This window comes from Heptranchias perlo, chromosome 14, assembly GCF_035084215.1.
Source record: "Heptranchias perlo isolate sHepPer1 chromosome 14, sHepPer1.hap1, whole genome shotgun sequence".
NCBI classification, from domain to species: Eukaryota; Metazoa; Chordata; class Chondrichthyes; order Hexanchiformes; family Hexanchidae; genus Heptranchias; species Heptranchias perlo.
Genome location: NC_090338.1, coordinates 42,481,977 through 42,500,003, shown reverse-complemented (window position 1 = coordinate 42,500,003; position 18,027 = coordinate 42,481,977). Strand labels below are relative to the sequence as shown.

The window sequence follows — 18,027 nt, the reverse complement described above, 5'->3', positions numbered from 1 at the left end:
TGATTTCACTGATTCCAGCTGGCGATATCCCTTTAAATCAAAGCTGTCATATCATCGGCGAACCAGGAGGAGCAAGTTCCAGATTTTCACGTTTGACTGCGCATGTGCGAACGCCGGAACTTGCTTCTCGATTTCACCATCAACAATGGTGAGCGCTGTTGAGTTCACCGTTATTTTTTAAGCAATTTCCGGCCCATTGTGTATAATTCCTTTTCTTCAAATAGTCGAGGCATATTCTGATGTTAGCTAATCAGAATCTGATGACAATCTATTTACATCAACATCAATGCAACACTGTTGAAATTTAAATGCTCAAATTTAAATCGAAATAATGGGAAGACTATAATGTAGAAAATGATTTTCTTCAACTGAATGGCTAATAGTCAAAGTATGTTTAGCGATGATAATTTTTATTCTTTTCACAAATTTCACTTCCTATAAAATAAAATATGCTTAGATTTAGTACAATACATCTCATTTCCCTTAATGCTGGAATGCAATTGACAGTTATGAGGGATTTCCTGAGGTTGCGAGTAACTTAAGTAATACTTATTTGCTTGATTAACTTTGCTTTTGAATTAGTTCTTGATCAAAAGATAGTCATTTCTAATTTTGTGATAGATAATGTGCATTTACTGATGGTTTAAATATATTTTATTTTCCAGCCTCTGCAGTACCAGGTGATGTTGCACTGTACACTGGTGTTGTGGCAGTGGCTGTATGCTTAACATTACTGCTAGTTATAGTAATACTCGTGTATCGAAAAAAACAGCAAGACTTTGATTCTGATGTCACTGACTCTTCAATTTTAACAACAGGATTCCAACCTGTGAACATTAAAACACCTAAACAAGGTTAGTCATTCCAATTTTCTTTTAGGTTAGCTCATTTTTTTGGGGAAAAATGTTATTGTTAAGTAGTTTTTAGGAAATATATAAGGATGCGATACACAAAACAAGGCATAAGGAGGGACAACAAACAAAAGTAGCGATGCAAAATCCAAAATAAATATTTAACCCCTTACTTCCCTTTCCCTGACCCTGAAAGGAGTCCTACAATGCTTACATGGATTATGCGATAGTAAGTAATTGCCTCTTTCACCTCTTTTCACTTTAAATTTCCAAACTGGGGCATATAGTTAATACAAAGGAAGAATGCATCAAAATGCAAGAGGACATTAATAAACTTGCAGAATGGGCATGTAATTGGAAAATGAATTTCTATATAGATAAGACTGAGGTGATGCATTTTGGTAGGACAAATAAGGAGGCCACATACTGCTTGATAATAAGAGTCTAAGCGGGATAGAGGAGCAAAGGGATCTAGAGGTACAGACACACAAATCACTAAAAGTAGTGACTTTTAAAAAGGCAAATCAAGCACTAGGGTTCATTTCTGGAGGGATAGAATTGAAAAGCAAAGAAGTTATGTTAAATTTTATAGAACCTAGGTTAGACCACACTTGGAGTATTGTGCACAGTTCTGGTCTCCATATCATAGAAAGGTCAGAGGCATTGGAGAGGGTGCAAAAATGATTCACAAGGATGATACCAGAACTGAGAGGATATCCTTATCAGGAAAGGCTGTATAGGCTGGGGCTCGAGAAGGCTGTGGGGTGACCTGATAGAAGCCTTTAAGAGAATGATAAGATTTGATAGAGTAGACGTAGAGAAAATGTTTCTACTTGTGGGGGAGTCCGAAGTCCAATTAGAGGTCATAAATATAAAATAGTCGCTAATAAATCCGATAAGCAATACAGGAAAAACTTCTTTACCCAAAGAGTGGTAAGAATGTGGAACGTGCTACCACAAGGAATGGTTGAGGCAAATAGCATAGATGCATTTAAGGGGAAGCTAGATAAACACATGCGGGAGAAAGGAATAGAAGGGTATCCTGATAGGATTAGATGAAGTAGGGAGGGAAGAGGCTCAAGTGGAGCATAAACATAGGCATAGACCAGTTGGGCCAAAAAAACTGTTTCTGTGCTGTAGTTTCGATGTAACTCGATGTATTACAATGCTTATGAGTCTCCAAACAAAACTAATAGGTAATTCACACAACTAGAACTGCCAGATGCCTGATGTTAAGTGCACACCTCACTTATCTAAGCCCAGAGAACTTAGGTGCAGGTTAGGAGGCTTAGAGACCCTCTCTCAACTGTACACAGGGGTACTGCTAAGGTTTAATTGGCTAAAACTATGCAGCTTGCCAGCACAGAGCATTGGCAAGCTTCCTGCTGCTTGTCCAGCTAGATGCATTAACTTGTAGGGTTATTTGGAGCTAAATCAGAAGAATCCCAGGATTCAGAGACAAGTCTACCTCTCAAGGTTGCATCAACGGCCAATTAGCAACAATGCTCTGGAGTATTGCTAGTTTGTCTTGCTCAGGTATCAAATGACCTAGTTTGCTATCTTGTATAAAGCCCCAACACATAGAATCTTCACAAGAACAAAATGTAGTCTGTATATTTTTGATTACATTGCAGGCTTCAATACATCCAAAGTACATGCTGTGACAACCCAAAGACTTACCTTAAAAGGCATCAATGAGATTCCTCAGTAGTTTTTAGTCCCACTAGGATCCCTTTTCTTGTAGATGGACAGCATAGTTGTGCTTTGTAATACCAAAGGTATATGTGGCCCAAACAGAATATTAGGAGTGATTTTACAATCCTGTGCTCCCACTATAGGTACATTAGTTCGAAACAACTATTTTATGGATTTAACTTTTAATTTTTACCGGGTTCCACCTGCATCTCTCCCCACCCACACTGTCCTCCTAAATCAGGAGAGATGTATGATCCAGTCAACTGACAACCACTTGCATGTTGTGAATCCCACACCTTGATTGACCCATTTGTGAGATGGACTTGTGTGGGTAGGAAATGGATTTCCGCCTTGAAGATTTGCCTGTTCCAAGTGATGCAGGGAAGTTTGGCAAACTCAATCTCTCATGAATGCTGAAATGCAAGTAATGATTGAGTTTTACACTTAGGTTTTTGAACTGAAATGTCAATGTCCAAGCATTGTATCATGTGTAGAGTTTCTACAATTGAAAGTCGATAGATTTTTTTTCTGTAATAAAATACAAGAACAGCCATTAACAAATACATATCCATGAACTCGACACAACAGAATGGTGTCTGTTGACTATTTATTATCTACACATATCCCAAATGATTAGGAGTTCCAGAATCAATCCATCCATATAATGTAATCTGAACGTCAGTGTTCCATCTGAACGATTTTACTGTAATCTGTAATATTTGAAAATCCTTTTGCTGTAAACCCAATTGAGTGAAGATATAAGCAGTCAGCATTCTGAGAGCATATAATTATCTTGTACTGGTGCAAAAAGTATGATTAGTAATCCTTGAAATGCCGAGTTTTTTTCACAGTGGCTTGTCTGTTTTCATTCTGATAGATAACTCCCATTTGCTTACAATCCAGCCTGACCTCACAAGCACATCAGCTTACCAAGGCTCCATTCGTTCTCGACAGGATATCTCAGACAAGATTCCAATGACTAATTCCCCCCTTCTGGACCCGCTTGCAAATGAAAGACATGCATTACGTAATGGTACAGCACATTCCGACAGTTCAAATTTCATGGCAAGACTCTCGATGCAAATGAGCACCAAGTCATTATCGAGAGATGCTTCAAATACTGCATTTGGAACATTTAATTTTTTAGGTGGCCGTCTTACCATTCCAAACAGAGGTAAGTGAGATGTAAATTAATAACCATTAGCCACTTTAGTGATATTAATTGTTTGAACTTGATTTGGCATAAACCAACCCCTGCTGTGTTTAACTGGACTTAGGAGTCCATAATGCATTTATAGTGAATACAAAATTGGTTAGTATTAATATTAATCTCTATATTATAAAATATATTTAATTTCAGTAACATTTTAATACCAATATTCACAGAAAAATTGCAGTGTATATTAACTGAAAAGTTATTCTCCATTTTACCATAGGTGTATTTTTTTAAAATGTGATTGAGATGGACAGCTGGATTTTCCTCCAATTGGAGGGTTAGTGATGAAGCGGAGCTTGTGACTCTGCACTAACTTGTCACTTTTTCCTCCTGGGACCCTCATTATCAATGCAGGGTGGGTGTGGAGCAGAAATACCACTCCTTACAGGGTTACCAGTCGGTAGAATTGGATAGCTCTCTCTCTCTTTGTTTCTCTGAATCCACTGGGAAGGAAATTAACAGCACAGCATGCCTGAAGAGAGCATGTGTAACCTTCTTAATGCAATGGTGAGCTGCTGCCTGACTAATGTTGCAAAGGCCACCAGATGCTGCCCGGAAGGATCCAGTGGCGAATTAATTCAAGGCAGTGGTGACTTTGTCTCATGCAAACAGTGCTGTTCTCCTGATGGAAATGGGCTGCAGGTATTCAGCCAACAGCAGGCATGTCTCCCCAATAGCCTCTGAGGGGAGGCATAGCATTCTGATGCAGTGATATATAAAGAAGTTTAAGTAAGACCTTTTTTAGTCTGTAAACTGCATTGAGTGGGTTTATACGTATAAGAAACAAATGTCTTTGTAAGTCCTTACTGTAAAGACCTCGAATATAGTCTCTTTCACCTCCTCATTCTCCTCTTCTTCATAACAAAGGGACAGAAGAATTCCCATTGGGAAGTCCATGCTCCCAGTTCAAAGCTGTCCTTTTTACAGAGGTGACTAAAACTAGCAGCAAACATCCTGACAGACCTCCAAAGCACCAAACAGTGCAATATGCAGGCAAAGTAACAGCAACCTTTCAGTTACAATCCAGTATTTGTCTTCGGGATACTATACTGGTGCTCTACCTGCTATTTATATAGCAGTGGTTTTATTTAGGGGTAGGTTTAGAGCAGAAGTTGGGGTCAAAGATGTTAGCCATGCCCACTTGACACTATTTAAATATTGCAGGCCCAAAACAAGTTGATGTCATGTGTACATTGCAGTGAATGTTGAACACGTGGACCATGTGTTTCAAACCAAATTTGTTACAAAGAACAAATGAAGATAAACCAATCAAAATTTCTGTGGCAGCAGTACGGAGAGATAAAGTTCAAGCCATGGTGAATATTTTCATTGATCTGATTTGCTGGCATCTGTAGAGTGACTCAAATTCAATCTCTTTCCCTCCTTCATGAAAATACATGTGCAAATCGAGGGACTATATTTAATGTATAGTGCAATTTAGAATGATTGTTTGCACCTGTTCTTGAATATTTGAGAGAATGCAGTTAACTGGACTAAAACTCAAGCCACCCGAGTGTTTCCTGCAAACAAAGTGAAATATCCAGGCCATAGTCTTGGTTAACAGAATTGCAACAAGCAAAAATTAAATTAGTAGAATTCTATTCTGTTGCAATCAACTTAATTCAGGTTCAGATTTTCATTATTTCAGCCTTTTGTTACAAATACTTTTTAGATAGCATTGTATTTACATGAAATTACCCACAACAAACATTTTTTTTTGGACTTCAAATTACAAGTCGCATCTTCCCTTATTAATAATAATGATAATTTTTATTGCATTTTCCTACTCTGGTGAGGAATTTTGTTTTAATTTTAGTGCTTGAACAATAAATCTGGTAAATGTGGATCTCAAATACAAAGCATTCAAAAAAGGGTATTTCCTCTCTAGGAAAAATTTGAAGAATGTTGAAGTTAATTATTCAATAGCAGAGAAAAGAGCTCTGGTCATTGATATACATCTTGAAATATAACTTTTGTTAGATGTAAGGACATATCTTGGTCTCCCAAAGGGATCAGAGGTCATTATGCTGGCGGACACGATTAAAAAATATGTAATGCCATATTGCACCTCGCTTTTTAGAAAATTGAGAAATTTGAAACTGGAATGGAATATCAATCTATCATTAAATATACTAATGTAGATGTACTTCAAAGGATCCAGAAGTGACACAGACTTAACTAATGGGAGCAACTGGAAAAAAATGCAATGAATGTTATGCATGTGGATTTTGAAAAGGTGTTTGATAAGTGCCGCAGAGGAAACTTGTTAATTAAATTAAGGCACACAGCATGAAAGGGATTGTAGCAGCACAGATAGGAATTTGGTTAAAGGACAGAAAACAGAGCAAAGTGGTTAATGGGTGATTTTTGGAGCGGAGCGATATTAGCAGTGGTTAGGCTGCAGTAGAATATGACCATGCAGAGGGTGCAGAAGAGATTAACTAAGGTGATACCAGAGATGAAAGGCTTTAATTACAAGGTGAGACTTGAGAAACTGTAGGGGTGAAATTAGTTTACACCAGTAGTGCAAAACAGGCTCATAGCGAATCAGCAGCCCGTTTTACACCATGCCAGATTTTTATTTCCATTGAAGGCAATGGAGATTCGGGCACATCATAAGGTCAGAAATGGGGATGTTCGCTGATGATTGCACAGTGTTCAGTTCCATTTGCAACCCCTCAGATAATGAAGCAGTCCGTGGCCGCATGCAGCAAGTCCTAGACAAATCCAGGATTGGGCTGATAAGTGGCAAGTAACATTCACGCCAGACAAGTGCCAGGCAATGACCATCTCCAACAAGAGAGAATCTAACCACCTCCCCTTGACATTCAATGGCATTACCATCACCGAATCCCCCACCATGAATATCCTGGGGCTCACCATTCACCAGGAACTTAACTGGACCAGCCACATAAATACTGTGCCTACAAGAGCAGGTCAGAGGCTGGTTATTCTGCGGCGAGTGACTCACCTCCTGACTCCCCAAAGCCTTTCCACCATCTACAAGGCACAAGTCAGGAGTGTGATGGAATACTCTCCACTTGCCTGGATGAGTGCAGCTCCAACAACACTCAAGAAGCTGAACACCATCCAAGACAAAGCAGCCCTCTTGATTGGCACCCCATCCACCACCCTAAACATTCACTCCCTTCACCACCGGTGCACCGTGGCTGTAGTGTGTACCATCTACAGGATGCACTGCAGCAACTCGCCAAGGCTTCTTTGACATCACCTCCCAAACCCGTGACCTCTATCACCTCGAAGGACAAGGGCAGCAGGCACATGGGAACAACACCATCTGCACGTTCCCCTCCAAATCACACGCAATCCCGACTTGGAAATATATCGCCGTTCCTTCATCGTCGCTGGGTCAAAATCCTGGAACTCCCTACTTAACAGCATTGTGGGAGGAGCTTCACTATACGGACTGCAGCGGTTCAAGAAGGCGGCTCACCACCACCTTCTCAAGGGCAATTAGGGATGGGCAATAAATGCTGGCCTTGCCAGCGACGCCCACATCTCATGGACGAATAAAAAAAAACAACGTAAAACGGGCTGTTGATTCCCTATGAGCTCATTGTGCACTACTAGTGTAGACCAATTTCACGCCCTGGAACTCTTTTCATCGGAACAAAGAGAAGTTAAGAAGAGATTTGATACAAGTGTTCAAAATTATCAGGGGTTTTGATAAGATAACTCAGGAAAAATTATTTCCACTGGTTGGTGAGACAGTAACCAGAGGACATAAATTTAAAATAATCATCAAAAGAATGAAGGGATATGTTAGTAATTCTTTTATGCAGAGGGCTGTTTGTACTTATAATACCCTATCAGAAACAGTGGGGGAAGCAGAATCCACACTTGCTTTCAAAAGGGAGAAAAATTTAAGAGTATGGGGAAAGGGCAGGTGGATGAGACTAAGTGAAGAAAGACTCTGCATTAAGTTGCATCTACCACCTGTCCGCCCAATCCAATAACCCGTCTGTGTCCACTTGAAGTCTTTTACAGTTCTGCTAAACCCCTCTTTGTGTGATCAGCAAATTTTGATACTATGTTCCATATGCCCAGGTCCAAAGCATCTATATATATCAAGAATAAAAATGGACCCAGCACAGGATTCCAGGAATACACCTCTTCCAAACCGAATAACATCCATTAACCCTAGCCCTTTGTTTCTTGTCCAACCCCCAACTTTCTATACATACTATTATATTTCCTCTTATATTATATACCTGATTTTTTGTAATATCTACTGTGAGATACCTTATTGAACACATTCAGAAAATCCATATACATTATATATACTGTATGTTCTTTATCTATAAAATCAGTCACTACTTCAAAATACTTTTAAAATCTAAAACATATTGGGGGGTAGGGGGATGTTAACCTAACCTATCCAGCGGGAAGCTGATGAGATCGGATTGGTTGCCTGTTTTACGCCCTGCACAATTTTATTTTCCATTGAAGTCCTTCAGTTAGTGAGTCAGTGAGGGGGGCCATGATTTTAAAATTGTCACCAAGACAGTGACAAGAGAGGTGAAGAGAAATTTTGTTACATAGAGAGTTATTGGGGCATGGGATGATTTGCTAAAGGGAGTAGTTGCATCTTTTGAAGAAAGAGTAGATAAACATTTAAAGCAGATGAAAATACAGGGCTATGGGGAGAAAGCAGTGTAATGGGATTAGTTTAGGATTACTTTAGCAAAGAGACGTCACAGATGTGATGGGCTGAATGTCCTCCTTCTGTGTTGTGAATTTCTATGGTTCACTGGCATTTGGGCTATGGCCTATATGGCTACATGCATGCCCTGTGCTTTAAGGAATGTAGCCAGACAGTAAAAGTGAAGGGCTCTCTTGTGTTGCCAGGTGTTTCCCATGTGGAAGTTGATGAATTGAGAGGCCGAGGCAAATAAGGCATCTGTGACCTGCATGATGCAAGTGCTGTGCAGGTTAGTTGATTTGGCAGATATTTCTTGCTGTTTCCTGGAACAATTCTGTTGCATAAAAGATTGAGGCTGTGGTTACCTTACTGCAATTGACAGAGCTGTTCCTGTTGAAGTGGTCTGGCTGTAGGAATGTACAAAGTAATGGCGTTATTGAGGAGCTGTAGTGTTCTTGTACAGGTTTCATCTGACATTTCCAAGTATGAATGTCTGGATTTGTATACGTGGCTGGTGGCATAAGGATGGGTCTTCATTGATCTTCTTGAAAATGTACCCATCTTGGTACCTGCTGTGATTCTGCTCCTTCTCCCCCATACTGCCAGAGTAATACCCATAGCTCGTCTGAAAGCAGTACACAATGACGTTGCTTGGGGAAACAGGAACAGATAACACATGGGCCACAGCTTTAAGAAGCTATCAGTAAGGCTACAGTATGCTTCACTAACTTAATTTTTCCCACAAAAGCAATACAGGACAGTAGCAGCGACTGGCAAACAGCTACAAAGAAATCAGAAAAACAGCAATGCACCTTTAATAGCAAGAATCCAACTGAAGGGAAAAGGCATTCCATGCAGTGCCCATTCTAAATCAGCACTGAGCATCTGTAGTGCTATTCAGGCACTCCAAATGCATTATGGAAACATCTCCTAAATTAAATAAATATTGGGGTGTTACTGAGCCGAATGCACAACAGATATGGAAGCTATAAGTGTCCCAGACATTTGTGAGTCATGTTATGATGTACATCAAGGATCAGGTGTTTAGAAGACCTCAGCACCATCTAATGCAGAAAGCCAGTGCCAGATGCACTGTAGCACTATAGGTCCTGAAGATTGTGTGACTAGCCTTACAATTTAAATAATGAAGTAAAATATTGCATGGAAAGGAAGCTCAGTGGTCCAATGATAAGACACTTCTGACAGAGCATCTTAGCCCCAAAATTCCCGGTCTTTGGCAGCACAAAGCTGCCATTATCTGGGCAAGCAGAAGAGGAATTTGGGGTGAGACCCGGTTTCATGGGTATCTACTTTCTCTTGTGTGCTCTCAAGAAGAAGTGAAGGCGGAAGAATTTGCATCCACCTTATTCCATGTGGACATCACCAGGAGAAGCAGAAATGGTGGGATCAAGCAGGCGTAGTAGAATGCATGCCAGGATCTGATTCTTGCAAAAGTGGGGTTCAGCATTATTTAAAAGGTCACTTGCCCTGTGACAATCAATTGCAGAGCTGGAAAAGTCGCAAGTTTGAAATTACTGCTTTTTACAGATCTTCAGTTGATCCTCTAACATTGTGGTAAGGTACCCAGTGAAATTCCTCAACCACTTCATCCTGGACCTTGGGATTTAGTCAGGGTGCAGCCAAGGGACAGTCAGATGTCTCATCCTACCCCCTCCATCACCAAGGGTCTGCTACCAGGAATTTCTGACCTTTTGAGTGCAGTATCCAGGGCTACATGTCACTTAAGTTGGTTTGCCTTCAATACATGAATTTTGTGGATTCTTATCTATGCCATCATATATAGAAACCCACAGGCATTCATTTCGTCTGAGGGAGAGAATAAAGTGAGAAGAACCTAAATTTTACCCCATGTCAACTCATAATGGAGCTGCATTAACAGCTGCTGTTGAGAAGTCAGTACCATCCGTATTTGCAAGCTGAACAGAGCTGTGTGAAAAGAAATGACATCAGTGGAAGAAATGTGGCACATTACCAAAAACTGAATAATGCATCAAGATGTGAAGAAACAAAGGGTTAGGTACAATTTTTCCAACCAGAAAACTCAGCATTGTATAAACATTTTATTCTGCAAACGTTAATTGATATTGAAATGGCAAAAGACAAACTCTAAGTTCCTGCTTCAATTATAGGAATAAGTTTACTCATTCCACCGGAGGCCATTCCTCGAGGCAAGATCTATGAACTATATCTTACTGTCCACAAAAAAGAGGATGTGAGGTACGTAGCAACTCCAACCTTAAATCATGCTACAATTCTCTTTCTATTTCTGCCTGTATAAAATGTGTATGTTTGGACAGCTTACATCGGTTATACATATTCACATTGCTTAAAAATTCTAACATATATTGTGGTCTATCAAAATATCATTTTAGTGATACAGACCATTATTCAGGGAAGATTTTCTCTTTTTAGTGCTTTGGCACAGAGCATCATCTGGGCAGAATGCAGGAAAATCAATGATCTCCTAAGTTACAAATTTAAATGGGCAGAAAATTGGGCAGGCTCCATTAAAGGCATGCAATCTAACGCACCCAATGTTTCTTTATGTGCTCCATCCAAGCTATCTTCGACACCCAATTGCTATAAGAGGGAAGTGTCTCCCTACATTTACTATATTCATTTTTATACAAATATGTTAGGGATCCGAAATCCTTCAAGTCTTGATCTTGCCACTTATGCTGGAATCACGTTCAATGGTACAGTCCAGCATTGATCCTGTCAGAGTTTGCAGGGTCAGTGGGAAGTATCTCATTAGTATGGGTGAAGCCTGTGCAAGTGGCACTTCAGACATATGTCCCTGTATTTCCATAGCTGCTGGGAGCTCTGGCACTCTCTTACCCCCACCTCGCTCCTCCCCCCCCACCCCACACACCCCCGGACAGGGGGCAGCCTCCTATCCCTGGACTCCAACAATGGTCCTTATTCAGAATGCCAATCCTCACTAATTTTTTTGCAAGAAAAATACAAAATTCTTCAGGGGTCCAGGCAGCTTATACATCATCCACCTTCCCCGTGGGACCACGTGGATGTTCGTACACCTCCACCCACTTGACATACCAGCTGCCACTACTATGCCAAGTCCAGGAGTTGGAACTCCAAGATTAGGGAGTCCCTGACCCTGGCTGTGTCCCTGTCCCATGGCTGTCATTTGCCTTGAGGACACCTGGAAACAATAGAGACCCGGCATATCCGAGTCTACACTGTTCTACTGGGAATTGCTCCAGTCTCCTGCCTGAGTTATGCTAGGAGACTGGTAGAACCCCTATGGAATTTCAGCCCCTATCTTATTTTTATTTAACATTTAGGGTGTAATTATCCTGCAGCTACCAATCTGAGACTGATAGCATCTGTATTGGTTCCAGCCTGGCAACATATTCCTTAGTTTCAGCTCGAAGTTTTCTGCCCAGATAGAGCATGGTAAAAAATATGTGCAGAACTCAACTCCTGGCTGTTAAATTTTAAAATTATAAAAATAAATATTTTGATCACATGGATGGGAGGATCTGCACACTCAATACATTTAGATTAACTCAGAGTCATTTTAAAAAGTGATCAAGAGGACTTCTGAAAATAGATTTAGCACTGCAATTGAGCAATACTCAATGCAATGTCAAACCCAGCAGTTTAAGACTCGCTGCTCCAGGGGTTTTACTCCATTTCTCTCCAGAGTCTGGTCAAGACATGGGGCTCGATTTTACCAGGCCTGCGGGTTTCCGGCGGGTTGGGTTTCGGGAGCGTGGTCAACACGCTCGGTGAAATTAGTGGGTTGCCCGCGCGATCGTAGCAGGCAACACACTAATAGGAATCAATTACCTGCTCCTCCGGGGTCCGCGCTGCTGGTCTGCGCGTCGGGCGGGCTGCGCATGTGCAGTACGATCTGTCATCTGGAGGCTCCCTATTTAAAGGGGCAGTCCTCCACTGACAGATGCTGCAACCAATGAAACAAATTACAGCATGGAGCAGCCCAGGGGGAAGGCTGCTCCCAGTTTGATGATGCCTCACCCCAGGTATCATCAGATGGGGTGAGGAGGAGGGCGAAGACAGAGATCTTCCACCCGGCGGGCGGGAGGAAGCGGCCAGCCTCTGCCACCAAGAAGGCCTGGCTCGAGGTGGCAGAGGGGGTCACCTGCGCAACCAACATATCGCCCACCTGCATACAGTGCAGGAGGCACTGCAATGACCTCAGTAGGTCAGCCACAGTGAGAACACGAAGTCTTTCCCCTACACTCCATCTGCCACAACACTGCCCCAACCCCACATCTCCTTCGGCACCGCCAACACTACTCTGTCACATCACCCCTCATACCCACTCAAACCCCATCCTCATCTTACCTCCACCTACTCACCTCACCAGTACTCATCCTGCCACTAACACGCGACCCAATCCTCATACAATCTCATGGCTCTATCCCATACTCACCCTCTCGTGCATCTCCCTCACGGCCAGCCTCACTCAACCTGCCACCACCTGTGCTGCAGCCACAGGGCATGCATCACATATGTGCAGTAGGCAGCGTAAGGCAAATGTTTCGTGAGCATGAAGGGGGTGCACAAGGGTGTCGGAGGGTTTGCCATGGGTGTTACCTATATTGAATTTCAGAGCAACAAACAGCACACATTATATTGGCACCACCACTGCCATGTCTCCGCGAATCCTGTCTGTTGTGTCCAATAATGCCCGCTCCTGGGTATCACTATGAGGACCCACCACTGATGACACCCATCGTGTTACTGCAGAGTAGGTGCAGGTGTATTTGCAGGGCTCTTCCGCGCAGACGACTGAGAGACATCCGAGGTGTAGCCGGCTGCACCCTGGAAGGATGCGGAGGAGAAGTTGTGGAGGGCAGTGGTGACTTTGACAGCGACAGGTAAGCAGTTGGTGCTGGGGCCAGCCAGGAGCCGCTCGGCATGAAAGAGCCAGCAGAGCTCCACGACTACATGTCGAGCGAATCTGCGCCTCCGTGTGCACTGCTGCTCGGAGAGGTCCGGGGAGCTGCGCCTCGGTCTGTGGACCCTGTGGCGAGGGTAGTGCCCTCTGCGATGCGTCTCTCTCTGCGGTAGCCCTCCCTCCTGCTGTGCAGGTGGGCGTGCAACAACACCGTGTTGGGGGGCTCCACGTCTCTGCGGCGGACGGCGTGGACTGCGAGGCTGCTGGGGCTGGTCATGCTGTTCGTCCTCCGAGGGTGTCCACGCACCACCCATCTGGCAGGTGTTGGTCTGAGGGGTTGTGCAGGTTAGGTGGGTGGTTCCTCGGACTGGGGCTGCGGTTTCGTGTCGGTCTGTCCTCTGGCTTGGCGGGGGGTGGTGGGGGGCAGGGGTTGCCCTATGTGACGCGGTGGCCTCCTGTGTGGGTGAGGGCTCTCCCCCGTGGAGTGCACCTTGGCACCTGCCACAGGCTGCTGGCTGCAACACGCCTGGTTGGAGAGAGACTGTTTCCCCCAGTGTGTGAAACACTCTGCGATGCAGGTAAAATCCCACACTTCCTCTTTTGACAGCTGATTCAGCTCATTAACTGACCTCAACAAGCAAGGTAAGTACTCTCAAGTGGAACCCCGCTGGCTTTAATTGCCTGCGGGATTCCCACCAGCGGGGGACACGCACGCAGCCCCGCACGTCATCAGGGAACCCGGAAGTGGTCGGGATCGCGGCGCGATCCGGTCACGTGACCGCATATCGGGATTTTCGGGGGCCCCCCGCTGGAAACCCGCAGGAAACCCGACCCTAAAATCGAGCCCATGGTTCTGGAGTGATACTGCAACTTTAGTGTCATTATGAATGCATGCTTAGATTTTCTAACTATGACAAGCAGTGTTTATTAATCATAAATTTCAAATTTACAAGTTGACTTGAAAATACTGACCCCAGTTTTCTCATTTGATAACGTGTATCAGTGTCATTTCTAGAGTTGTTTTTACAAAAGCAACAATTTCCTCAGTTTTATTTTTTAAAAAACCATCAGATCATAGTACAGGTTGTGCTCCAGTTTACGGTTTTATGGTAATTGGCACAAGATCTTTATTTTATGTTGTTTGAAAATGATAACTGACTAAGAGAAGTCGAATGGCAAAGCATCAATGTGCTGTGAGAATGGCACAGGATCACTCATTAAGTTCTGGATCTGAGTTGTGCTTTCAATTGTAGCTGTCAAGCCGAGAAACAGGCTTTCTCGTTAAGGAAGGCAAAATTGGATGATTGGTCCCTTGTGTTAATTCCTTCCTTCACAGAATTTCAGGGTTTTTATGTCATATAACATCTGTTTAAAAGAAAAAAGTTACTAATCTTGAAAATTATAAAGTAGAATTTTAGATCTACATGGAATCAAAGAAAAATGTTAGCTCAAAATATTCTTGGAATTCTGGGGGCAAAAAAGCTAACACAGTCCTCACACAGTTAAATAGCATAAAGTCCTTCCAATATCTTAGCCCATTAAGAGAATACCAACATTCATATTATGTTAATATTTGTGGAATTCCGTTAAAGTGCATTTGAAACTAAATTGTAAGTAAAATAATAGCAAATATAAAACTGCATAATACATTTTCTGCATTGTTTATTCTGCATTTCTCATTAAATTTTTACCATTTTGATAATTGAGGTTACCTCTAGCAGGGTGCCAGACCCTGCTCAGTCCAGTTGTAAGCTGTGGGCCTCCAGGTGTCCTGCTAACTGGGCCAGTTATTCTTAGCGTTCAGCACTGCGCAGAAGGAAATCTGGAGAACTGGTCCATAAAGCTGAAGAAACAATCACCTCAAGGAAACTGGGAGGTAAAAAAAATATTTTGTATGTTTCAAAAAGAAAACAGTTCCTTTCTTATGTAAGGCAGTATCAGTTACAATGTTAAAATAATGCTCTTTGAAAAAAGATACCAAATAGCTAGTAAATTGCCCATGATGAAATTGAAGATTTTTTTGAATATACAAGATGGAGACGGAATTTCGAGAGAGACTTCAGAAACTTGGTCCATAGATCCACCTAATGGTCACAGCCTGTAACTACACTACATCAGTCAACCGTAAAATTGAATGGGAAATATTAGCATAGCAATTTATAATGGCAAACACTGACAGAAAAGCATTATCAAAAATTGTGACATTAGGAAGTAATGTCTGTGGACAGAAAGTGTATGCCCAATGCTAGGTTTTTAATAAAATACAGATGTCTGCACTTGAAGGAGTTATTACAATATAATGTGTATTTTATTTGTTTTTGAGATGTAGGTGACACTGGCAAGGAAATATTTATTGCCCAAAACTTATTGCATTGAGGGCATTAAGGGTCAACCACATAGTGTAAGACTGAGTCACATGTAGGGCAGACTGGGTAGAAGTGGCAGGTTCCCTTCCTTGAAGAACATTAGTTGAGTTTTTATGAGAATCCAGCAGCCTTAATCGTCATCTAGCCCACAAATTACCAGATTTATTGAATTCAATGTTCTGTCAGCAGGTGTCATTTATAAATAATTCTTGAAGTTGAACACCAAAATTGATCTGATTTTAACTGAAATCATGAACTGATTTGAATTATTCTTTTTTGTTTCAATCTTTGTAGTCAGAAAATTTGGGCAAAACAACATCACCATCTAATTTGTAAATGGGAATAAATACAATGGTCAGTTATTATTAAAGTTTATTTCTGTTTGCATAACCACTTTGGTGCAATGCACTTGCGTTGTGTAGTACATTAAACCAACATGAACTTGCTGCAAAAGATTTCAAATCATATGGTGATGGTTTCAAATTAATAATTAATAACTCCAATCTTTTATTAATACATATGGTAGGTTTTCCACTGTTGCTTAACTCCAACAACAGCATAGATGGATGTTAAAAATGACAGAAAACTGGGAAAAATGCTGAAACCATTATTCCTTTATTTGTCTGTACTACTCCTTCTGATCTCAAAAAGGAGCAAACTTAGTAACAAATCTGCTGTTACTTGGGGCCTTGTTAATGAGCTTTCAGAGAAGGATGTGGCAGTTTTCCATTAGAGGAAATTATAACGGCAAGGTAGAAAATAGCTCATCAGCTAAGCTGGAGTTAATTAAAGAATGGAGCAGCTAAATCCTTTGGCACAGTATCTGTTAAACTTGGATTTTCTGTAATTGTTACATTCACTGGTTCAGTGTTGCCACTGATAGGAGAGGTCTGCCCAGGAGCACAAGCTTCACCAAAGACTATGCACCCACCCCACCAATTACCATCAGCTTTTAAATAGTTGACTGCACTGTGCTCTAATAGACTGATCAGCCCTTAGCTTAAGGGCACAAAAACTATTGAAAAGTCCCAATGAGATGGTCAACTGTGTATTTCACTCTCCTGTGTGGAAAACCAAAGTTTGGATGATCAAACAAATTGTTACAAGTACAAACAACTAAGCAATAAATCAATTTAAATATAATTTTCAATAATATTACAGAAGCACACAAATTTCAAAACTTTCTAAACAAAAGGCAAAAAATTGCTGATGCTGGAAATCTGAAACAAAAACAAAAAGTACTGGACAGTCAGCATCTGTGGCGAGAACAAGTTAACATTTCAACTATAGACCCTTCTTTAGATTATCTGATGAAGGGATCTACGTTTGAAGCATTAACTCATCTGTTCTCTTCACAGATACTGATTGACCTGCGGAGTGTTTCCTGCAATTTCTGTTCAAAACTTTCTAGTTTATTCTTTGTTTCTGATTTCAAAACTCAGAGTTTGATTATTCACATAAAAGCAAATATTTTGGTTCTAATGCCATGATCTAAGTGAATGGCAGAGCAGGTTCGAGGGGCTGAATGGCCTATTCCTGTCCCTAATGTTCCTATCTATAAATCAGTCTTTCAAAATCTGCAAATAGTCATATCAGCGACTTAGGCTCTACAATCTCACTGCTGTTCTTAATTTCCTACAGTTTCCTGTCTCCAAGGCTGGATTAATGTTCTTGCATACTACTTGACTAGTTAAGTAGCTGTTAAACCATTTGAGAGGTCGGAAATGAGCATTATTACAGGCAAGAACCTGATTGTCCCTTTTTCTGCCAGGAAGCCTAATGAAATGCTATAGAATGAACTCACCCAGAGAAAAACTGAATCAATTAACAATTCTACTTGCTGCCACTAAAATCAACAAAAAAAGGCAAAATTAACACACCAGTTTCTACTAGTGGAAAACATCCTCAATAGTGTCTTTCTTAAATTCTGTTCATAATCACAGGTAAAGTACACAAACAATTTTGATTCTGTGAAGTGATGGTAATGTGGTAGAGATATATCCTCTATTAGTTTACTGACATACAACACACAATATAAGAACATAAGAAACAGGAGCAGGAGTAGGCCATACAGCCCCTCGAGTCTTGCTCCACCATTCAATAAGATCACGGCTGATCTTTTAACTTAACTCCATTTTCCTGCCCTATCCCCATATCTCTTGATTCCCTTAGTGTCCAAAATCTATAGATCTCAACCTTGAATATATTCAACGACTGAACATCCACAGCCCTTTGGGGTAGAGAATTCCAAAGATTCACAACCCTCTGAGTGAAGAAATTTTTCCTCATCTCGGTCCTAAATGGCCGACCTCTTATCTTGAGACTAT

General features: G+C 41.5%; 1 protein-coding gene across 1 annotated transcript in view; it reads left to right on the top strand.

Moving 5' to 3' along the window:
• Positions 1 to 18,027, top strand: part of unc5a (unc-5 netrin receptor A) — a gene marked incomplete at its 5' end in the record, with an annotated part of 199,186 nt that overhangs the window by 113,443 nt on the left and 67,716 nt on the right. Inside the window, 4 exons of the mRNA XM_067995836.1 lie at positions 666 to 854; positions 3,424 to 3,720; positions 10,576 to 10,663; positions 15,042 to 15,210. Of these exons, the coding sequence (XP_067851937.1) occupies positions 666 to 854; positions 3,424 to 3,720; positions 10,576 to 10,663; positions 15,042 to 15,210 (743 nt within the window). The remainder of the gene's footprint in view (positions 1 to 665; positions 855 to 3,423; positions 3,721 to 10,575; positions 10,664 to 15,041; positions 15,211 to 18,027) is intronic.